This window comes from Gigantopelta aegis, chromosome 8 (genome assembly GCF_016097555.1).
Source record: "Gigantopelta aegis isolate Gae_Host chromosome 8, Gae_host_genome, whole genome shotgun sequence".
In the NCBI taxonomy this organism is placed as follows: Eukaryota; Metazoa; Mollusca; class Gastropoda; order Neomphalida; family Peltospiridae; genus Gigantopelta; species Gigantopelta aegis.
In genome coordinates, this window is record NC_054706.1 from 50141804 (window position 1) to 50168030 (window position 26227).

The 26227-nt window shown below is 36.9% G+C and overlaps 1 protein-coding gene across 1 annotated transcript in view; it reads right to left on the minus strand.

Moving 5' to 3' along the window:
• Positions 1 to 5287: 5287 nt before the first annotated feature.
• Positions 5288 to 26227, minus strand: part of LOC121379702 (lysosomal alpha-mannosidase-like) — a 50200-nt gene continuing 29260 nt past the window's right edge. The window contains exons 20-28 of the mRNA XM_041508352.1: positions 24585 to 24703; positions 19153 to 19254; positions 17010 to 17097; positions 14679 to 14765; positions 10027 to 10117; positions 7617 to 7762; positions 6585 to 6758; positions 6092 to 6209; positions 5288 to 5449 (exon numbers count right to left, since the gene is read on the minus strand). Coding sequence (XP_041364286.1) covers positions 5349 to 5449; positions 6092 to 6209; positions 6585 to 6758; positions 7617 to 7762; positions 10027 to 10117; positions 14679 to 14765; positions 17010 to 17097; positions 19153 to 19254; positions 24585 to 24703 — 1026 coding nt within the window. The 3' untranslated portion in view covers positions 5288 to 5348. The remainder of the gene's footprint in view (positions 5450 to 6091; positions 6210 to 6584; positions 6759 to 7616; positions 7763 to 10026; positions 10118 to 14678; positions 14766 to 17009; positions 17098 to 19152; positions 19255 to 24584; positions 24704 to 26227) is intronic.

Here is a 26227-nt window from a genome sequence, read left to right on the forward strand (position 1 = left end):
ATTAAACCCTGAGATGTGTATGCTATTTTCTGGAGTAAACAAAATAGACAAAGTGAGATTCCCAGGGGGGCAACACACACACACACACACACACACACACACACAAACTAAAATCCTGATTACGGCAGTGGTCCTGAATCTCGGTTAAGGCTGTTAGACTGAAAGCGATTTGAGAGATTTCTCATATTATGCTATGTTAAATAAAGTAACCTCCGAAAACTCTCCTACCCACTATCAACCAACAGGTGCTTTGTTTAACGACATCACTGGAGCACATTGATTAATTAATCATCGGCTATTGGATTTCAAACAGTTGGTAATTTTGACACGTAGTCATCAGAGGAAACCTGTTACATGTTTTTGTAATCTTTTTTATATGCACTTTCCCAAAGACAGGAAAGCACATACCACGGCATTTGACCAGTTATGGTGCACTGGTTGCAATGAATCGAGGTGGAATGGGAACCCTATGTTGTAGTCAAGACTAACTCTTCAACAATGCACTTGGCACGGATATATGGATTGATGTCCTCACGACTGTCATAACTTATTTAGACGTGTCATAACTTGTTTAGGCTTGTGCAGAGATGCAATCTCATTAAAATTAGCTCTACTGGTCTACCAGTAGATCTAACAACAATGCGTGGACTCCCATGTCCAGGTGACATTTCATCTATAAATAACAATTTAAATATCGACCAATTACACTTCAGGTTGAAAATGGGCAGAATTTTGAAAATAGCGATTAGTAAAAATTTTAACAGAATTAATTTTTATTAAAAAAAAAAGAAAGTTACAAGCCAAAAAAAAAAGTTACAAGCCAAAAAAAAAAGATTTGACTGCTCGGCCGAATATTTATAAAATTTGAAGCATTTTAGAAAGACAGTCCAAAATTAAATGAGAGAAAGAAGAGAGGATCGGACTATTTAATAATATTAAAAACGCAGATCTAAACGTTTAAAGTCCGATCGATATGTTCACGTGAGTGGCCTAGTTAAGGCCGTTTTGGTGCACAGCTTATAGGGACGAAATGGGTTGCATCCCGTCAAGAAAACCCCTAGACGTTGAAGGTGTAGTGCTGTGCTAAAATACAGATCTTGAGAAGCCGGATCCGTCTGAACGAGAGAGTATCAGACTAGGGTATAGTCCAGTCGTCATGGGTTGGTATAGTGGTGCGGACGGGCCCGACTCCAGAGGGTACGAGATGGTATCACAATAAAACCGTCCAGAAAAAGAGCAGGGGCCGACCCCGCTTCCTATTTCTTCTTGGAGTGGGGCGGTGAATTGTCCAGTGCTGCTAGGACAGGCTCGGACATGTAGAGACTAAACGTGACCAACCGTGGCGTTCTGCAGAATGGCCGTCATACGAGTCACAAAAAAAACAAGTCAACATAGTCAGACGGAGAAATGACGTGGAGGCAAGGAATCTCGCTAAAAAAGAATCCAACCTGGTGGTGCAGACTTTCAAAACGAGAAGCGTTCCAGCGTTCAATCTGTTCCAATGGCCGCATACATCCCAGTAGAAAACTTCATTTCGCGGACAAAAACAACGAAATGAAGGATCCCCAAGTTGAGCTGCGGATGCACGTGCAGTGTGTACAAGCGAAACAAACACGTCTTACCGCGTGGAGCTCCAGACTGGAAATGTTTCGTCTTGAAACGAATTTTATATAAAATTTTATATTGCAATTAGTTTCCGGCATACTTCGTAATTCACCCAAATCATTTCGTATACCCTCGGCATAATCCCGAATGTTTTCAAATTCTTTTCAAATCACTGGCATGATTTTACAAGTAAGGTTTTGATTGGTCGAACCGGCCTCGGTGGCGTCGTGGTTAGGCCATCGGTCTACAGGCTGGTAGGTACTGGGTTCAGATCCCAGTCGAGGCATGGGATTTTTAATTCAGATACCGACTCCAAACCCTGAGTGAGTGCTCTGCAAATAAAAGATCTCTTGCTGCTAATCGGAAATGTGTTGAGTGTGTCGTTAAATAAAACATTTCTTTCTTTCTTTGATTGGTCAAATGAAAGGCCAACTAGACATGAGCTCCAACGGGCTGTTGTTAGATCCACATGTAATAATGGAGCTAATTTTAGTTAGATTGGCAGAGATGGATACTCAATGTCCTCACGACTGTCATAACTTCTTTAGACTTGTGCAGAGATGGATACTCAACATGTGAACAGTTTTTATTGCACTATTTAATTTTTGTATCGCATCGATGTATTACTGGTGAATCAATAAATCAACTGTCTCAATTATGGTTCAAACACGATCGTTGTGGGTACAAACTTTGACATAGCCAGTTTGTACCCAAAATGAGATGGGGGGGGGGGGGGGGGGACTGTTTATGGCGGGCTGTGGCCTGTGGACATTTGGGAATAACACTTAGTGAATAAGAAAGCCAGAATAAAACATTAACTGACAAAATCAAATTGACTGATCAGCCAAAAATGTATATAATTTGGAGCATTTTTGAAGAGCAATACAACCCCCCCCCCCCCCCCCCCCTCCAGAGGAGCAGACTAATGTGGAGATAAAAAAGAATACATATGTCATACCTTTTTGAACAAAGGCCTTAAAGTTTACTGGTGAGTAGAATAGGGGTACCTACATGTACCTATTATGGGAAAGTTTCTTGAAAATTGCTAATATACGAACAAAGGTCTTAAATGGACTGTTTCATAGCTAACTGGTATTTTTAACGAAAAGCTATTATGGTGAGATTACAACTGATGATTAATGTGTGGACCATTATTTCAGGTTAGAAATATTCCAAACCTCGAGCAGCTGACGGTAAAATATTTCATTTTCTACGAAAACAAAATGTTTATTGGTTGAAATATTAGGCCTATCTATTCAAAACATCAACTATAGCTATTAAGTGCAATGACAACAGGGTAAACCAACAGTAACATTTTGCAGTTTAATGACAATGGTCAAAATGTTTTTAAAATGTACAAGTTTATCTCCCCAAATTTTGAATGGAATTACATGTACAGAATGAAACTGCACCATAGTAATGGGGTGGATCTAACTCAAATCGGTAGAACACAGAGGTGGGACATATCCCAGTCATGAAGTTTTCACTTGATGCGTGGTCGGTCTATGATCGATCCCCGTCAATGGGCCAACTAGGATATTTGTCATTTCAGCCGTGGTATATCAAAAGCCATGGAATGTGCTATCTTGTCTGTGGATGGTGCATATAAAAGATCACTTGGTACTAATGGAGAAATGTAGCGGATTTCCTCTCTAAATGTTAAAAAGTAGCCTACCAAATGGTTGACATCCAATAGCTGATGATTGATAAATCAATGTACTCTAGCGGTGTTGTTAAACAAAACAAAACTTTATCTTTCGGTAAAGCACTTGACTAATATCCTTGGGTTGAATGAATGAATCCCTGTTCCCATTCTCAGTACTTCACACAGGTCTTGGTACATGTATGTATGTATGTATGTATGTATGTAGAAAATGTAATTGGTTTCCTTTTAAGATTCTTTCATATGTGAGTAAAATTTGCCCCTGCACAAACTAGAACCTTAAAACCCAAAATAGTACACACACACAAAAAAGTCTTTATTAATAATAATAAAAATATTCTCAATATTTGCTGTCAGATACTTTCATTTTTATACCAGACTTAACCGAATAGCTTATCTCAGTTTTTGTCCTGGGGTGTTATTAAACATTTATTCGTTCACACATGACACACTTCTATTCACAGGGAACTCATGCAGTGGCTATTTCTATCATGTGTATGCAGTATTGTTAGATAATTGCCTACATTTATCGGGGATCATCCAGGCTTACACTGTTAAAACATGGGGCCTGTCATAAAAACTAGTGTGGCATGAGGTGCAAACATGTTCTGTTCAAACTAGTGTTTAAATTTGGAGGGCTTTGCCTGGCTCCCCAAACTTTAATAATTTGTTGACTCGTTTGTCTCCTACACACTCACATACAAGCACACACATACAAGCACACACATGTGCACACACACACACACACACACACACACACACACACACACACACACACACACACACCATATGTTGCAAATATAATAATGTTTAAACATAATTAACAAATATATTACATACATGTACACTAGGGGTGCAACGATACGGTCAAAACCGTATTGCGATATAAGAAACCGTATTGCGATATGTATTGCAATATAGTTGATATTATTTAAATTTAATGTTTATGGGTGGGTTTTTTTAATGAAAGCAGAATGCATAAACTTATTAATGATCTTTATTAGTTTCAGCTGTCAGGCTAAACCCATCATTACAAACATCAAACACGTCGACGTTTCTTTGATGGTCAGTTGCTTAATAATTGTTGCACGCGTTTTTGGTGAATAAAACTTGACATAGCTAGTTTGAGTTAAATAAGTAATACTAAGTATATAAATCGAAATATTTGTAATATTCATTCCATCATAGACCTAAATGATTATATAAACCACGACATTTATTAGTTGCATAATGTTCTTCTTGGTCATTTTTATTTTTTAACAAAATACTAGTCTACTAGAACACCGGTGTGACGGTGTCAAACTGTTTTTAAATTGTCACATTTGGAAATCCTTGCTATCGGGTTTTTCCGTTGCTGCTCGCTTGACACGGGAATTGTACGTATTGAATCGCAATATTTCGGCAGATCGACCGAACCAGAGGTTATTGGCCGAGGTGTTTTGAACGATCGGCCGAAGTATTCCGATTTCAGTGAAAAACAGCGATGTGTGATTCTCACTTGTTGTTTTATTTCTTTGAAGATGATAGCCGTAGCCGTATTCCAATGTAAATGAACAATGAATGATAATGAGTAACAAACAAGTAACAAAACATTTATTTGTAATTATCGTTAACTGGTTATTTTCATTGGACTTCTGACACGTTTTGTTTAGAAGTTAGAACCAGGTATAACCGACCTATCACTTTGTATGCCAACAAGTAAGCCGACTACGCTTGACGTGATTGTTACATTTCCTGTCATCACTAATTAATAAAATCATGTGGTTTTTGTTTGTTTGTTTGCCTATTTCAAGTCAAATAAGATACGAGGAAAAAAATAGCGTATAAAAATCGCGATACGCAAAACTGTACCGCGGTTCGTATCGAGCTGATCAATTATCGCGGTATACCAGTATACCGGTTTATCGTTGCAGCACTAATGTACACACACACACACATGCCCACACACATTTACAATATGTTGCAAAAATAATAAAAGTTCAAATGTGCTCATGTAAACATAATTAACAAATAAATCACTGTAAAGTTTTGCTTTATCTTTCAATCAGTGATTATTTGTATATGACATGAATATTATATGTTAGCTGATATCCACTTGGAAGGTTCGTATTTCCATTGGGTCCAGCGTGATGGAGAGAGGATCAACACTTGAGGATGCTGGTTCAAATCTCAAAGTCGTATCTGCAAAATATAAAGTATATTTTGAACATATCTGAATGATTTTACTGTGTTTCTACAGGGCAAATTCTTGAAATAGTCATAAATGTAAAACAGAATCATTAAAATTGTCTTGCTAAGACTACCAATTTGAATGACATTAATTGCCATTAAATACTATATTGCAGGCCAGTAGCCAGGATTTTGAGGGGGGGGGGGGGGGGGGGGCGTTTAGGCTTATGGCTTCGTGCCCGAGTTGCTTAGGGGGGGTCAAGGGGCATATTGAAAAAAAAGACACCGGTGGGGGGGGGGGGGGGTAACTGACCCCCGACCCCCTATTGGCTACAGGCCTGTAGTGTGATCTTCCATTGAATGTTCCAATTAAAAATGGACTGAATTTTATTTCAACATGTCTGGTTCATCAAAGACTGTGGTATGTACATGTACTGTATTGCACAAGTGCACTGAAAGATCCCTTGCCGGTTCGGTCTGAGACTATGTCAAAATTACCAAATGGTGATTAATAAAAATCAATGTGCTCTAGTTGTGTCGAACAAACTTTAATTTTAACTTTATTTGAATACTGATGCCATATAATCATAAATAAAATGTGTTGAGTGAGTCATTAAATAAAATATTTCCTTTCCTTATTTGAATAAGTCTGACCTTTCTTTGGCTGGCCATCTGTTGTCTTCCACTTGAGTCTGTTTAACTGAGATAGTGGCATGTTGGCTCCAAGAGTGAGTTCAACAACATTTGTAACATCAAACGGCACAAACAGATCCTGAAGAATACAAAGTTACTAAGTAAATGCACATGAAAGAGTATCACAAAAACAGGATTCTGACAATTAATGTTTCCCTAAATTCTTTACTTCTGTTTGCATATTACAAATTGCTATAAACTAGCAATGACTCCTTGTAATTCATGATGTCCACTTGCCTTCAGTGAGACAGTGACTGGCTGTGACAGTCAAGCATCCTCAGTGGGTTCAGTCAGGTACTTTGATCGATCCTACGACCCAAGCCCCAAAGGAAAGCACTCTAACAACTGTGCTAAATCCTGTCTCTAAATTTAAGGAGTCCTCTAAATTCTGTAAATGCATTATGATTTGCTATAAACTAGCATCGACTCCTTGTGAGTTGTGCCGTCCACTTGCCTTCAGTGAGACGGTGACTGGCTGTGACAGTCGAGTGTCCTCGTTCCTCTCATAGAAGTGTTCCAGTCTCAGGAGGTACGGCTGTTTCACGGACGGGGCGGGGCCCGACCCGGCAAACTGTTCCAGTGTCAGAAGGTGGACATTGTCAGGCAGAGATTGCTTCAGACCAGACCACTGAAATGAAGTAATGAAAAACACAATCTACGGTTACAGACAGAGATGGCCTGGGTTGGTAATCTCTCCACCCATAACTAGGAAATTGTGCATTTTTTAAGACAAAAAAAAAAATTGCTTTCTTTAAGGGCAGCATTAAAGACAGTTGATTTATGAATCATCAGCTATTGGGTGTCAAACATTTGGTAATTCTGACATAGTCTTACAGAGGAAACCCTCTACATTTTCCATTAGTCACAAGGTACCTTTTGTATGCACCATCACACAGACAGGATAGTACATTCCATGGTTTTTGATATACCAGTCGTGGTGCACTGGCAGGAATGACAAATAGCCCAATGGGCCCACTAACGTAGATCAATCCTAGATCAATCCTAGACCAACCGTGCATCAAGTGAGCACTTTACCACTGGGCTAGGTGCTGTCCTTTCTTAAAGACAAAGACAGAATTTGTTTCGAGAACATCTTTCTGATGCATTCTGTTCTGTTGAGAGTTTTACTGCTTAAGATGGGTAAAGTATGTCTTGTCTAACCTGTGGGTTAATGTATACCATTTACATGAATAATTATTAGAACTTCAGATGCATGTACAGACATTTATGCAGGCAGGGGTCTAGACTGTGGCAAGCAAAATTTGTAGAGGGAGATCGCGTCATGCTCCCACAGAAAATATATTGAAAAAAAGAGACACCCCAAAAAAGGCAAAACCACGTCCCTGCACACATGACTGAAGTTATCTTCAACTTATTCACTTTCATACTGAGTTTGCTATATGTATGTGTGCACATACAATACATGTATGTTATGTACATTTAAATAAATGCTTCAGAGTGTGTCATGTATCAGCATAAATCATACATTTGTTCTGAACTTTTTACTCCAGTCAGCGTAGGCCATTTTTTCTGTAGTGAATGAGATGGACGGAGCCATGAAGAGTTTCTCCGCGAGGTCGCGGTGCAGAGCAGCAGATGAGTCGATGGAGTCCAGAAACATGTAGTGAGAACCTGACAAAAACAAGCATTATGAGAGTACTGCTTAAGGAATACATGTTCCCTACTGAACCCAACAATTTTTCTTATCTCCTACATTTAGGGACATACCTTTGTGAAACGTGGGTAAATTGCCATGAAAGTCAAAGTTGATCTGTAACAGTACATTAAAAAGCTATACACAAAATTTCAGCTCAGTATCTCAAGGCCTTCTGAAAAGTAAAGTCAGGAAAACAAATTTTCACATCTCCTAATACCATAACTCTGTTAAAAATTGGTAAATCTCGATGAAAGTCAAACTTGATCTGTAACAGTACATTAAAAAGCTATACAAAATATTTCAGCTTACTATCTCAAGTCATTCTAAAAAAAAAACATTCGGAAAACTATGTGTGACAGACAGACGGATGGACATACAGACAGACAGATGGACAGAGAGACAGACATACAGACAGAAGGACTAATAACAGGAAAACCAGATTGCAAAGACATTTGTACCCTGATATGAAAAGTGTTAACATAAGAAAGGAGTTTTATATGAACCATGGGTTTTTTTCAGGCATCTAGGTGCCTTGCTTGACTAAACATCATAATTTTGTTTAAAGGCCAAAACATTTGTTAATTTTTTTTATGTATTTGCCACACACTTTCTACTGGAAACTAAACAAGCTGTGAGTAAAAGGCTGGTGGTGAATTCTATGGCGACTTAATGGGACATTTTATCAATAATTCCCAAATTGTAGTAAAAAAATAATAATTTAAACTTAAAAAATAAATAATGCTGTGATCTATCACATATTAAAGGGGAAGTATTTATCTTTCCAAAAATTATGAAGCCTTATGGTAATTTTTTTTGTGTTTTTTTTTTATAAAATAAATAAATAAATACATGGGGTGGGGGGGAGTGGGTAAATCTATACTAGCGCGAAACGAAAAAGACCTGGAATTCGAAACAAGCTATTGTTAGGAAATACGTTTCAGTCAAAGAGATTAAGCCATGGTGTCCATTGTTGATTAAACATTTCGCAATTCTTATATAAAATAAATCTTTCTATTTCAAAAGCCTTATGGTAACTTGATTCGTCATGTCAAGAAGAAGACATCTAGAATCCCATTTTGAGTTATGGGACAGTTACAGACCTCGTCTTTTGACAGAGTGTACTGAAGTTGTAATCACCATCTCAGGTTGAAGGATATGATTTTCATGTTCTGCCCTTTCATCAGCCACAGATTATAATTCTGCATTAAGATTTGTTTAGAGAGAACTATCTCTTACATTTTCAATACTGCTTAATTTTCTAGTGTGACTGGTGGGACAAAAAAAAATATGTCAATGTCAGAACGGGGTCTTTGTGAAGAGTTGGTTAACATTTTCAAAAGAAGGCCTCATTTGATTAATACAGTAACCCGCCCCTCCCTCTTCTTATAACACTTAATAGCACATCCCATGACACTCCTCCCCCCACTAGAGTGATGCATAATTGTTAAATACGCCCTTACTTCATGTTATTTCTCAACTACAATTTTTATGTCGGCAAGTCTGCTGTGTATTTGTTCACACATCACTAAACATAAAGAATAACTGACAAAAATGCATGAAATTGCTATTTATTATCTACTTTATTATCACAACAACATAAGGGCCAGTATAAAATTTTATCTTACTTTTTTTTTAAATAAATAAAAAATTCAGCGGCAGTGATAGGTACCAGTAATAAAATGTAGGTTACAGATAAACATATATATATATATATATATATATATATATATATATATAGAGAGAGAGAGAGAGAGAGAGAGAGAGAGAGAGAGAGAGAGAGAGAGAGAGAGAAAGAAATGTTTTATTTAACGACACACTCAACACATTTTAATTACGGTTATATGGCGTCAGACATATGGTTAAGAACCACACAGATATTGAGAGAGGAAACACGCTGTCGCCACTTCATGGGCTACTCTTTCCGATTAGCAGCAAGGGATCTTTTATATGCACCATCCCACAGACAGGATAGCACATACCACAGCCTTTGATATACCAGTCGTGGTGCACTGGCTGTGACGAAAAATAGCCCAATGGGCCCATCGACGGGGATCGATCCCAGACATATAGAGAGAGAGTACCTTTTAACATGCCCATATACCACTATGGTTTCGGGCATACACAGTTATAATGTTGAATTGAATGTCAATAATATGGTGTTGAATGAGGAGTGTGAAAAAAGCCCAAAATTTTGTATGACATATATCAAGTGTTAGGTCTCAGATCTCAATATTATTACCTCTCACAATAAGACCCTTTCTGTCTAACCCAGTCTCATTGAGAGGTTCATGAACACCGAGAGAATCATCATACAGCAGACGCCTGTGTACCTGACAAATAAAAACAAGCATTCTGATAATACTGCTAAAGTAATACATGTCTCCTCCTGGGCGTAACAAATAAAAACAAGCATTCTGATAATACTGCTAAAGCAATACATGTCTCCTCCTGCATGGGCCCAACAAATAAAAACAAGCATTCTGATAATACTGCTAAAGTAATACATGTCTCCTCCTACTGGGCGCAACAAATAAAAACAAGCATTCTGATAATACTGCTAAAGCAATACATGTCTCCTCCTGCATGGGCCCAACAAATAAAAACAAGCATTCTGATAATACTGCTAAAGTAATACATGTCTCCTCCTACTGGGCGCAACAAATAAAAACAAGCATTCTGATAATACTGCTAAAGCAATACATGTCTCCTCCTACTGGGCGCAACAAATAAAAACAAGCATTCTGATAATACTGCTAAAGTAATACATGTCTCCTACTGGGCGCAACAAATAAAAACAAGCATTCTGATAATACTGCTAAAGTAATACATGTCTCCAACTGGGCGCAACAAATAAAAACAAGCATTCTGATAATACTGCTAAAGTAATACATGCCTCCTACTGGGAACAACAAATAAAAACAAGCATTCTGATAATACTGCTAAAGTAATACATGTCTCCTACTGGGCACAACAAAATAAAAACAAGCATTCTGATAATACTGCTAAAGTAATACATGTCTCCAACTGGGCGCAACAAATAAAAACAAGCATTCTGATAATACTGCTAAAGTAATACATGTCTCCTACTGGGCGCAACAAATAAAAACAAGCATTCTGATAATACTGCTAAAGTAATACATGCCTCCTACTGGGAACAACAAATAAAAACAAGCATTCTGATAATACTGCTAAAGTAATACGTCTCCTCCTGGGCGTAACAAATAAAAACAAGCATTCTGATAATACTGCTAAAGTAATACATGTCTCCTCCTACTGGGAACAACAAATAAAAACAAGCATTCTGATAATACTGCTAAAGTAATACATGTCTCCTCCTGGGCCCAACAAATAAAAACAAGCATTCTGATAATACTGCTAAAGTAATACATGTCTCCTCCTGGGCGCAACAAATAAAAACAAGCATTCTGATAATACTGCTAAAGTAATACATGTCTCCTCCTACTGGGAACAACAAATAAAAACAAGCATTCTGATAATACTGCTAAAGTAATACATGTCTCCTCCTGGGCGTAACAAATAAAAACAAGCATTCTGATAATACTGCTAAAGTAATACATGTCTCCTCCTGGGCGTAACAAATAAAAACAAGCATTCTGATAATACTGCTAAAGTAATACATGTCTCCTCCTGGGCGTAACAAATAAAAACAAGCATTCTGATAATACTGCTAAAGTAATACATGTCTCCTACTGGGCGTAACAAATAAAAACAAGCATTCTGATAATACTGCTAAAGTAATACATGTCTCCAACTGGGCGCAACAAATAAAAACAAGCATTCTGATAATACTGCTAAAGTAATACATGTCTCCAACTGGGCGCAACAAATAAAAACAAGCATTCTGATAATACTGCTAAAGTAATACATGTCTCCTCCTGGGCCCAACAAATAAAAACAAGCATTCTGATAATACTGCTAAAGTAATACATGTCTCCTCCTGGGCGTAACAAATAAAAACAAGCATTCTGATAATACTGCTAAAGTAATACATGTCTCCAACTGGGCGTAACAAATAAAAACAAGCATTCTGATAATACTGCTAAAGTAATACATGTCTCCAACTGGGCGCAACAAATAAAAACAAGCATTCTGATAATACTGCTAAAGTAATACATGTCTCCTCCTGGGCCCAACAAATAAAAACAAGCATTCTGATAATACTGCTAAAGTAATACATGCCTCCTACTGGGAACAACAAATAAAAACAAGCATTCTGATAATACTGCTAAAGTAATACATGCCTCCTACTGGGAACAACAAATAAAAACAAGCATTCTGATAATACTGCTAAAGTAATACGTCTCCTCCTGGGCGTAACAAATAAAAACAAGCATTCTGATAATACTGCTAAAGTAATACATGTCTCCTCCTGGGCGTAACAAATAAAAACAAGCATTCTGATAATACTGCTAAAGTAATACATGTCTCCTCCTGGGCGTAACAAATAAAAACAAGCATTCTGATAATACTGCTAAAGTAATACATGTCTCCTACTGGGCGTAACAAATAAAAACAAGCATTCTGATAATACTGCTAAAGTAATACATGCCTCCTACTGGGAACAACAAATAAAAACAAGCATTCTGATAATACTGCTAAAGCAATACATGTCTCCTCCTGCATGGGCCCAACAAATAAAAACAAGCATTCTGATAATACTGCTAAAGTAATACATGTCTCCTACTGGGAACAACAAATAAAAACAAGCATTCTGATAATACTGCTAAAGTAATACATGTCTCCTACTGGGAACAACAAATAAAAACAAGCATTCTGATAATACTGCTAAAGTAATACATGTCTCCTACTGGGGGGTGTAACAAATAAAAACAAGCATTCTGATAATACTGCTAAAGCAATACATGCCTCCTCCTGGGCCCAACAAATAAAAACAAGCATTCTGATAATACTGCTAAAGTAATACATGTCTCCTACTGGGAACAACAAATAAAAACAAGCATTCTGATAATACTGCTAAAGTAATACATGCCTCCTACTGGGAACAACAAATAAAAACAAGCATTCTGATAATACTGCTAAAGTAATACATGTCTCCTCCTGGGCGTAACAAATAAAAACAAGCATTCTGATAATACTGCTAAAGTAATACATGTCTCCTCCTGGGCGTAACAAATAAAAACAAGCATTCTGATAATACTGCTAAAGTAATACATGTCTCCTACTGGGCGTAACAAATAAAAACAAGCATTCTGATAATACTGCTAAAGCAATACATGTCTCCTCCTGCATGGGCCCAACAAATAAAAACAAGCATTCTGATAATACTGCTAAAGTAATACATGTCTCCTCCTGGGCGTAACAAATAAAAACAAGCATTCTGATAATACTGCTAAAGCAATACATGTCTCCTCCTGCATGGGCCCAACAAATAAAAACAAGCATTCTGATAATACTGCTAAAGTAATACATGTCTCCTCCTACTGGGCGCAACAAATAAAAACAAGCATTCTGATAATACTGCTAAAGTAATACATGTCTCCTCCTGGGCGTAACAAATAAAAACAAGCATTCTGATAATACTGCTAAAGTAATACATGTCTCCAACTGGGCGTAACAAATAAAAACAAGCATTCTGATAATACTGCTAAAGTAATACATGTCTCCAACTGGGCGCAACAAATAAAAACAAGCATTCTGATAATACTGCTAAAGCAATACATGTCTCCTCCTGGGAACAACAAATAAAAACAAGCATTCTGATAATACTGCTAAAGTAATACATGTCTCCTCCTGGGAACAACAAATAAAAACAAGCATTCTGATAATACTGCTAAAGTAATACATGCCTCCTCCTGGGCCCAACAAATAAAAACAAGCATTCTGATAATACTGCTAAAGTAATACATGTCTCCTACTGGGAACAACAAATAAAAACAAGCATTCTGATAATACTGCTAAAGTAATACATGCCTCCTACTGGGAACAACAAATAAAAACAAGCATTCTGATAATACTGCTAAAGTAATACATGTCTCCTCCTGGGCGTAACAAATAAAAACAAGCATTCTGATAATACTGCTAAAGTAATACATGTCTCCTCCTGGGCGTAACAAATAAAAACAAGCATTCTGATAATACTGCTAAAGTAATACATGTCTCCTACTGGGCGTAACAAATAAAAACAAGCATTCTGATAATACTGCTAAAGTAATACATGCCTCCTACTGGGAACAACAAATAAAAACAAGCATTCTGATAATACTGCTAAAGTAATACATGTCTCCTACTGGGCACAACAAAATTTGGGTCAAATGCTGCAGTTAAGTCTATTTTGTAAATATGAATATCCTGCCCCTACCCCAACCCCCCAATGTTAGTGTTTTTAAGCTCTATCTCCCTGTTTAGGTGACATATTTGATTATTACTATTATTTAGTAAACTTTTATTAACTTAAAGCGAAGTAGGGCTAGTGAATTTTTAATTGTGGCTAGTCAATTTAAAAAAATCACTGATCCCATGGCTAGTGGATTTTAAAAATCACTGATCCCATGGCTAGTGGATTTTAAAAATCACTGATCCCATGGCTAGTGGATTTTAAAAATCACTGATCCCATGGCTAGTGGATTTTAAAAATCACTGATCCCATGGCTAGTGGATTTTAAAAATCACTGATCCCATGGCTAGTGGATTTTATAAACATTCTAGAAGCCCTGAATCTGTAAAATAACAAGAAAAAACATATTCCATTTAGCAAAGGAAAGGAATGTTTATGTAGACAAACCTCAGCACATTTGGCATGAATTCATTTTGTTAAAACAAACGCTATTCCACATACACCAAATATTTTTCTTCTTTTTTAAAAACCCTCTATTCATCAAGATATTCTGAAAACTCTATCCATGCACTGACCATTATTTCTAGTTCACCATCTTGAATACTGGAGCCTCCCTCTGATCTGTCTGTCAACACAGTGAACTGGATATTCTTAGACTTGTCCTGAAGAAAGGAATGTAACATAAATATTTCATAAAACAATTTTTTTTTTTAATATTTAAAAATGTAAAAACATACATAACAAAATATTTCAATTCAATTTTATTAGTTTACACACAAACACTAAAATTCTTATTGCTGTCATTATAAACAAGATACCAGAAATGAAAAGTATTTTGAGTAAATTGCAAAGAACACAGACATCTGGATATTCTTAGACTTGTCCTGAAATAAAATATTAAAATGCACATCAATACACAATTATATGATATAAATAATTTGTTTAGTATTTAAAAATATAAAAAATAAATATAAACACTTAAAATATTTCACTTAAATAATTTTCATTAGTACGTGTATTTTATTAGCTCACAGACAACAAGTGAAAAGCTTATACTAACAAGTTACCAGAAATTAGTAAAATGCAAAGAACATATTACTATTATAGTCTCAGACACTCAGTGGTGTACATGTACCTAGGGTACGGCAGGCATGGCACATGCCCTGGGCTCTACTTGAAGGGGGGCTGCCATGCACTGAGCAGTTTCTATTAAAATCAGACGTTATCTAAAAGATGGATGGATGTCAGATGTTTGGACAGGGGTGCAATTTCAGTGCTTGCCATACATGTAGGTGCTATTTCCCATAGATATGCCACTGCAGACACTAGTCTCAAACCAAGAAAATGGACACTAAGTTTGTTTAATCTACAAGCCTGTAACAGATTTGGATAACATTACAATATAGTGAAATAAGTCACAATATTGTGACTCTGTGATGTTCAAACAGGGAAATACCTTTCACAAATAAGACTACCTAGCTTGTCACCATAACCATTGCTTCTCAGAGGTACGTGCAGTTTAAAAATAATTAAATCTACCAGTAAGTAATATCTGATATCAGTTATTAAAAACGACTTAACAGTGAAAAATACACCTTTAAGTTAGTGTTTAAAAACAAGAATCTGTCACTTTAATGGGACTGTAATGTGAATTAAACAAGAACTTCATTTTAACAAACATTTTGTGGAATTAAATATCTCACCTATGATAAACTGCATTGTTCTCGGGGTTTTTAAAATTTAAATAACAACTTTCTTTTTAATTTAAATTGTTTAATTCATACCTATATAAAAAAATCAAAAAAATCTATATCTATCTATATCTATATCTGTATACTCTTCAAAAAAAGTAGGGGAACTCTAATAAGAATTTACAATTGCCAAAATTGTAAGGTATATTAACTGTGGGGAATGGCTATATGATAATAGTGAATTAACTGGGCAAACATTACAACCGGTAGTTCATATTACAGTAGGTTTTATGACCATCAATGATCTTGAAGGACGACTGGGGTCAAAAGTGAAATTTGAAAATTGATGTTTTTTTTATAAATAAATTGCAAATTCAAACAAGAAAAATTACTAAAAACAAAACAATAACAACTGTAGGATCAACAGAATGAAAAAGATTGACAGAAATAATGTTCCACAGTGATTAATCAAAATCGAGAATGACACCCCATGCACATGTACAGGGCAACTGCATGATGCACGTGCAAACTATGGAATGTGTATCGGTGTGTTGATAAACAGACCTGAATATTCTTTACTAGGATGTCTGTGGTCAAAATGTATGTTCGGTCTAATAGCTGATATTAACATTAATATTTGAGGTTCCCCTACCTTTTTTGAAGAGTATATATATATATGACCCAGGTTTCACTGATTTAGATCTTAAAGTTTGTGAAAAAAAAGTTGACACTGTTGCTGCTTTCACCCATAGAATACATGGAGTGGGTGAATAGGGAGAATAAGAATTCGAAAAGTAACATCATTCTATAAAGTTTGTTTAGGTGAGGCACAAACTGTATATAATTACATGCATACATTTCATTTAAACTTATCTTCGTGCTTATATCCAATTAAGGTTCAAACACACTGTCCTGGGCACCTACCTCAGCTATCTGGGCTGCCTGTCCAGGACAGTGGGTTAGTTGTTAGTTGGATAGTGGTTAGTGAGAGAGAAGAGGGTGTATATAGTGGCCTTACACCTACCCACTGAGCCCTTAAAGAACTCGCTCTGGGTTGGAGCCGGTACCGGGCTATGAACCCTGTACCTACCAGCTTGTAGTCCGATGGCTTAACCACGAAGCCACCACCGAGGCCGGTTACATGAATACAATACAAGACATGCTACACTAGTCTAAATAAGCCTTCATTTTTTCTTGTTAATCTTTCTGTATGACCTGAATGTATATTCTGCTGTTTACTGGATAGTAGTTTTCAGCAATAGGTTCTGTCAGGTTCAACTTCCATGTGTCCCGGTGGTTACGTCTGCAAAATACATTCACGTAACTTACAAAAAAAAATATTTTCCAGCTTAGTGATAAAATTTTCAGTATCACAAAAAGAAACTGCAGATGTGTGCGATGAAAGACAGGGCAGGGTGACATATATGCATAAAGGACATGGTGTTTACACATGCATAGAACTATACTGTAATATAGGTGCATGCAGTTCTTCAGTGTTTAAATGGGGGGAAAAAACCCATACATAAACTGTGTGAATTGGTGAAGCCGTTCACACAAAACTTTACCATGCTTTTTTTATGTTTATACCCAGATGAGCCTAAAACAAATAACAGACAAACCTTATGATTAAATTTGAAATATACTTATTAATAAAAACACAAACAGAATCATATTTTATTCTGGGTTTTTTGTTTTTTTTAGGGGGGGGGGAGGGTCTTATGGGGGTGGGGCTCAACAAAAATTAAAGTCTGTTTTGTTGAACGACAGCACTAAAACACATTCATTTATTAATCATCGGTTATTGGATGTCAAACACTTGTCCCATAATATACACTTTATAAGACCAGGCATACCACTGTCTTTGATATACCAGTCATGGTGGCACTGGTTGGAATGGGAAAAACAATCAGAGGAGGTTCGATCCTTTGATCAAAGAACCTCGGGTGAGGGCTCTACCAACTGAGCTAGATCCCCCCCCCCCCCAACCAATATAATGTGATGTCATCAGATGTGATGTTCCATACCCAGGGCCGTACCCTGATCAAAATCCTGGGAGGGGGGGGGGGGGGGGGGCACTACTTTTTATAAACAAATGAAACACTATACAAATTAAACCCTGAGATGTGTATGCTATTTTCTTGAGTTAAAAAAAAAAAGTGAGATTCTCAGGAGGGCACCTCATCTACTCATATACCTACATTGTAAACGTAAAATGAATGAATGAATGAATGAATGAATGAATGAATGAATGAATGAATGAATGAATGAATGAATGAATGAAAGAATGAATGAATGAATGAATAAATGAAAGAATGAAAGAATGAATGCATAAATGTTTAATGGGGGAAAAAACTGTTTTGTTTAACAACATCACTAGAGCACATTGATTTATTAATCACTGGCTATATTGGATGTCAAACATTTGGTAATTTTGACAGTTTTAGAGAGGAAAGGGATTTTTATATGGCTGTGGTATGTGCTATCCTGTCTGTGGGATGGTGCATATAAAAGCTCTCTTGCTGCTAATGGAGAAATGAAGTGAACAATGTGTTCTAGTGGTGTTATTAAAAAAACACAATCTTTTTATATGCACCATTTCACAAATAAGATAGCACATACCACAGACTTTGATATACCAGTCGTGGAGCACTGGCTGGAACGAGAAATAGTCCAATGGACCCACTGATGGGGATCGATCCCAAACCGACCGTGCATCAGGCAGATGCTTTTACCACTGGGCTATGTCCACCTTAAAAATGTTTTATGATATCCAAGCATGAAAAATACATTGGCTATTGGACACCTAGATGTACATGTAATATGCAGAACACCATTGATGCACCAGTTTTCTTTTAAACATACACTACATCACAGGTACATGCAAAATGCTGTCTATGCATATAAAAAAGAAAGATATTTTAATAATTGAGTGAAAAAAAGAAGATTTAACAAATAAAAACATGATATGTTGGCAGAAACTATTAATCTTACAGGGATGTGAGAGGGGCTGGAACAAAAAAAGCTTACTGCGACAGGGATCCAGGGGCCGCTCAAGGGCTCCTGAAGAAAAACTCTTGTCTGCAACCCCTGGAACTGCCAAAAATTGCATTCAGTGCTAACCAATCTAATATAAGACATACATCATAAACTTGAAACCGTGAACACATGCAAATGAACCTTGTGTGGTCAACAGTATTGAACATCATGTTTTTGGTTTTTTTAGACGAAATGGAAAAGCGCATTTACGCGTTTCCGCATAGATCACACATCCCTTATCTTAAATAGATCACACATCCCTTATCTTAAAAGTGTCTTTAAAATAACATAAAATACATTTATATGTATATAGAATACTTACTTTCGTTGAAGTATTTCTCTCCCATTTGCATCGGTGTAAAATAGAGATTCTGACTTCAACTTTGTTCTGAACATATTGATCACTTCTTTTCCAGTCTTATCACTGAAAATATACAACAAACCAGTATTCTGAGTATTGCTATAAAGCAATACAATGTGTCCCCTACCGGATCCAACAAATTTTTGTATCTCCTAAGTTCAAAAGCCATAACTACATGTATGTGAAAATTGGGTAAATCACAATAAAAGTTAAACTTGATCTGTAACAGTACACGATAAAGCTATACACAAAATTTCAGCTTAGTATCTTGTGGCACTGAAAACAAAAGTCTGGAAAACTACATGTGGGACAGACAGACAGACAGATGGACAGACAGTCAGACAGACAGACAGAAGGACGGAGATGAAACCTATAGTCCCCTCCAGTTGTACCGGTAGGGGACTAACAATCAAAACATTGAATCGAAAGCATATTAAGCATAAATGACGGTCCATACTGTGAATATAGCTTTTCACAGACAAACTAATTTTGTTCAAGGTAGTGACCATGTACAAGTTATAAGGACTAGCAGTAATAGTAGAGCTACAAGAGTTACAGTAATCGGTGTATCCAGATCAAACACATCCAGATGAAAAGCTTAAGTTTAAGGACTAGCAGTAACAGTAGAGCTACAAGAGTTACACTAATCAGTGTATCCAGATCAAACACATCCAGATGAAAAGCTTAAGTTTAAGGACTAGCAGTAACAGTAGAGCTACAAGAGTTACACTAATCAGTGTATCCAGATCAAACACATCCAGATGAAAAGCTTAAGTTTAAGGACTAGCAGTAACAGTAGAGCTACAAGAGTTACACTAATCAGTGTATCCAGATCAAACACATCCAGATGAAAAGCTTAAGTTTAAGGACTAGCAGTAATAGTAGAGCTACAAGAGTTACACTAATCAGTGTATCCAGATCAAACACATCCAGATGAAAAGCTTAAGTTTAAGGACTAGCAGTAACAGTAGAGCTACAAGAGTTACACTAATCAGTGTATCCAGATCAAACACATCCAGATGAAAAGCTTAAGATATAAGGACTAGCAGTAATAGTAGAGCTACAAGAGTTACACTAATCAGTGTATCCAGATCAAACACATCCAGATGAAAAGCTTAAGTTTAAGGACTAGCAGTAACAGTAGAGCTACAAGAGTTACACTAATCAGTGTATCCAGATCAAACACATCCAGATGAAAAGCTTAAGTTTAAGGACTAGCAGTAACAGTAGAGCTACAAGAGTTACACTAATCAGTGTATCCAGATCAAACACATCCAGATGAAAAGCTTAAGTTTAAGGACTAGCAGTAATAGTAGAGCTACAAGAGTTACACTAATCAGTGTATCCAGATCAAACACATTCAGATGAAAAGCTTAAGTTTAAGGACTAGCAGTAACAGTAGAGCTACAAGAGTTACACTAATCAGTGTATCCAGATCAAACACATCCAGATGAAAAGCTTAAGTTATAAGGACTAGCAGTAACAGTAGAGCTACAAGAGTTACACTAATCAGTGTATCCAGATCAAACACATCCAGATGAAAAGCTTAAGATATAAGGACTAGCAGTAATAGTAGAGCTACAAGAGTTACACTAATCAGTGTATCCAGATCAAACACATCCAGATGAAAAGCTTAAGTTTAATGACTAGCAGTAAAAGTAGAGCTACAAGAGTTACACTAATCAGTGTATCCAGATCAAACACATCCAGATGAAAAGCTTAAGTTTAAGGACTACCAGTAACAGTAGAGCTACAAGAGTTACACTAATCAGTGTATCCAGATCAAACACATCCAGATGAAAAGCTTAAGTTTAAGGACTAGCAGTAACAGTAGAGCTACAAGAGTTACACTAATCAGTGTATCCAGATCAAACACATCCAGATGAAAAGCTTAAGTTTAAGGACTAGCAGTAACAGTAGAGCTACAAGAGTTACACTAATCAGTGTATCCAGATCAAACACATCCAGATGAAAAGCTTAAGTTTAAGGACTACCAGTAACAGTAGAGCTACAAGAGTTACACTAATCAGTGTATCCAGATCAAACACATCCAGATGAAAAGCTTAAGTTTAAGGACTAGCAGTAACAGTAGAGCTACAAGAGTTACACTAATCAGTGTATCCAGATCAAACACATCCTGATGAAAAGCTTAAGTTTAAGGACTAGCAGTAACTAGCAGTAACAGTAGAGCTACAAGAGTTACACTAATCAGTGTATCCAGATCAAACACATCCAGATGAAAAGCTTACGTTTAAGGACTAGCAGTAACAGTAGAGCTACAAGAGTTACACTAATCAGTGTATCCAGATCAAACACATCCAGATGAAAAGCTTAAGTTTAAGGACTAGCAGTAACAGTAGAGCTACGAGAGTTACACTAATCAGTGTATCCAGATCAAACACATCCAGATGAAAAGCTTAAGTTTAAGGACTAGCAGTAACAGTAGAGCTACGAGAGTTACACTAATCAGTGTATCCAGATCAAACACATCCAGATGAAAAGCTTAAGTTTAAGTTTGTTTTGTTTAACAGCGCCACTTGAGCACATTGATTTACATGTACTCATCATTGGCTATTGGATGTGAAGCATTTGAAAATTCTGACATAATCTTAAAGGAAACCCGCTACAGACAGGACAGCACATACCATGGCCGTTGATATTTCAGTTATGCTGTTGTCGGACTGACAAATGTAACAGTTACTATGTCATTAAGCATATACAGACTTTGAAAAGTGATCGTGACATCAAAGATTCTGACAGTGAATCATCATACTGACAGTGAATCATCATCATACTGACAGTGAATCGTCATACTGACAGTGAATCATCATACTGACAGTGAATCGTCATCATATTGACAGTGACTCATCATACTGACAGTGAATTGTGATCATACTGACAGTGAATCATCATACTGACAGTGAATCATCATACTGACAGTGAATCATCATACTGACAGTGAATCGTCATCATACTGACAGTGACTCATCATACTGACAGTGAATTGTCATCATACTGACAGTGAATCATCATACTGACAGTGAATCATCATCATACTGACAGTGAATCATCATACTGACAGTGAATCATCATACTGACAGTGAATCATCATACTGACAGTGAATCGTCATCATACTGACAGTGACTCATCATACTGACAGTGAATTGTCATCATACTGACAGTGAATCATCATACTGACAGTGAATCATCATCATACTGACAGTGAATCATCATACTGACAGTGAATCATCATACTGACAGTGAATCATCATACTGACAGTGAATCGTCATCATACTGACAGTGAATCATCATACTGACAGTGAATCATCATACTAACAGTGAATCATCATCATACTGACAGTGAATCATCATACTGACAGTGAATCATCATACTGACAGTGAATCATCATACTGACAGTGAATCGTCATCATACTGACAGTGACTCATCATACTGACAGTGAATTGTCATCATACTGACAGTGAATCATCATACTGACAGTGAATCATCATCATACTGACAGTGAATCATCATACTGACAGTGAATCATCATACTGACAGTGAATCATCATACTGACAGTGAATCGTCATCATACTGACAGTGAATCATCATACTGACAGTGAATCATCATACTGACAGTGAATCATCATCATACTGACAGTGAATCATCATACTGACAGTGAATCATCATACTGACAGTGAATCATCATACTGACAGTGAATCGTCATCATACTGACAGTGACTCATCATACTGACAGTGAATTGTCATCATACTGACAGTGAATCATCATACTGACAGTGAATCATCATCATACTGACAGTGAATCATCATACTGACAGTGAATCATCATACTGACAGTGAATCATCATCATACTGACAGTGAATCATTATACTGACATGTGCTAAATAAAATTTGCTGATTATAGTTTGTAAATTTATTACATACAACTGGCCTCGGTGGCATCGTGGTTAGGCCATCGGTCTACAGGCTGGTAGGTACTGGGTTCAGATCCCAGTCGAGGCATGGGCTTTTTAATCCAGATACCGACTCCAAACCCTGAGTGAGTGATCCATAACTGGTTCAACAAAGGCCATGGTTTGTGCTATCCTGCCTGTGGGAAGCACAAATAAAAGATCCTTTGCTGCTAATCGGAAAGAGTAGGCCGTGTAGTGGCGACAGCGGGTTTCCTCTCGAAATCTGTATGGTCCTTAACCATATGTCTGACGCCATATAACCGTAAAAATAAAATGTGTTGAGTGAGTCGTTATATAAAACATTTCTTTCTTTATTACATACATGTCATACAGAACCCTTGCTGATGACCCAAGCTAGTTAATAATCTTTATACTTTATATATCAATATGCCAGCAAGGTGATGTAACTTAAGGAGTGTGTAATACCATTACATGTAACCAAAAAACCCAAACCAGCTTAAACAAGCATTGTGAGAGTGCTACTAAAGCAATACATGTCCCCATACCAGGTCCCACAAATCTCCTTACGTTCAAGGGCCATAACTCTGTCAAATAGGGATAAATTCCAGGTTTGACAGAGTATGCCGTTTGAACAAATTCCCATGAAAGTCATTTAATTTCATTTCAACTTATTTTCGTGCTTATATCCAATTAAGGTTCAGCTGTCCTGGGCACACCCCCCAGCTGTCTGTCCAGAACAGTGGATTCGTGGTTAGTTGTTAGTGGTAAGTGAGAGAAAAGTGGGTGTAGTGGTATATATATATAATATATACCTCTTGCTCCTGGTGCTTAAAGGTAATGCTAGCAAAAGTTTTTTTCTAACTTCTACAACTTTCTGAGACCGGCCTCGGTGGCATCGTGGTTAGGCCATCGGTCTACAGGCTGGTAGGTAATGGGTTCGGATCCCAGTCGAGGCATGGGATTTTTAATCCAGATACCGACTCCAAACCCTGAGTGAGTGCTCCGCAAGGCTCAATGGGTAGGTGTAAACCACTTGCAACGACCAGTGATCCATAACTGGTTCAACAAAGGCCATGGTTTGTGTTATCCTGCCTGTGGGAAGTGCAAATAAAAGATCCCTTGCTGCTAATCGGAAAGAGTAGCCCATGTAGTGGCGACAGCGGGTTACCTCTCAAAATCTGTGTGGTCCTTAACCATATGTCTGACGCCATATAACCGTAAATAAAATGTGTTGAGTGCATCGTTAAATAAAACATTTCTTTCTTCTTTTTTTTTCTACAACTTTCTATGCTAGCAGAAGGGTTCTTCACAATGTAAACTTTCTAAAACATTTATCATTAATACAATAATAAGGCACCAATTAGCTGCATTTTAAAATGTCCTGGAGTGTCACCACCAACTAAATATTATTTTCCTTTCCATGCTTTGTTTAAATATTGAGAGTTGGTCTTACCCTATTGCAATTGGTCCAACAGTCCACCGAAATTCTGCATATTGCTTAGTTTCATAAACTCGTACGACTTGTGTCAACCAGCTGCTAAACACTTGATATACTTCCTGTACAAGTACACCCTGAAACCACAAAGGTTCAGACATGTTAATATATATATATATGAATTAACCGGCCTCGGTGGTGTAGTGGTTATGCCATCGGACTTCTGGCTGGTAGGTACTGGGTTCGTATCCCACCTAAGGCAATATGGGAGATTTTTCATGCCAGTACCGGCTCCAACCCAGAGTGAGTGCACCGCTAGGCTCAATGGGTAGGTGTAAGACCACATACACCCAAGATTCACCCACTTCACGGGTGCAATTATGGGTGTGTCTCCCAAGTGTGTCTCATGGGGGATGATTACCCGACATGTACTGCAGGTTCCGTGTACCCCGGGCTCAGGTGATACCGAGATAGCTCAACTGACAGGAAGCGTAGAGCACAGACCTGTCAAGTAGTCCCATATCGAAATGGAAATACTGCGGCTTCACCATTCATCTCATCATCATCCATGTTTGTAATGTCCAAAAATACACACACAAAAGTCTTTGTCTCTGTATTAAATGTTTGTGGCGTTTAAAAAAAAAAAAAAAAATATATATATATATATATATATATGAATTTATTTCTAAAATTTGACTTAACGCCCATGGCATTGATTGGGAATTTTAGTGTTGTTTTACAAAAGAATGGAAACTTTCAGTTTTATTTCAGAAACATTTTATTATTAGAACTTACAAGAGTAATACTATATATATATTTGTAATTAATATATCTAGTTTGTGTTATGAAATGTTATGGGTGAGGGAGGGATGTTTGTCAAGTGTGACATATCATTTTCAAAATAAATCTTTTTCTTACACACCCATTGATGAGAACACCATGTGTTATTTATGATTCTTACACACCCGTTGGTGAGAACACCATGTGTTATTTATGATTCTTACACACCCGTTGGTGAGAACACCATGTGTTATTTATGATTCTTACACACCCGTTGATGAGAACACCATGTGTTATTTATGATTCTTACACACCCGTTGGTGAGAACACCATGTTTTATTTATGATTCTTACACACCCGTTGATGAGAACACCATGCGTTATTTTTGGTTACACATGGTTGTTAATACATGTACTTGTGTTAACAATTTCAAGACATACGACTGGCTGCTCCTAGGTGATTCACCAATGCTATACAACCAATGAAAAACTACATGATGGAAATTGATTAGACTGTGATGTATAGTTAACCTGACATTCATGTGTCTGTGATGCATAAATCAGCTACAATTCAACGGCTGTAAATAACGTTTAGTCGAAAAAGATGTAAAAATTTGCTTAAAACCTGGTTTTTGAGGATATATAAGAAATAGAATAATACATTTGTGTCTGCTAGATACCATTTATCTCACAACTCATTGTTTAAAAATGTATCAAAAACTCGCTTGTTAGATACCGGTACATTTTAAAACAATTCGTTGTGAGATAAATGGTATCTAATGGCCACTCATGTATTATTCTCTAAATATAATAATAATAAAAAGAATTATTTACATTCAGACTATAAATTGTTTTAGTTTAAAATTGGGAATAAAAAAATGA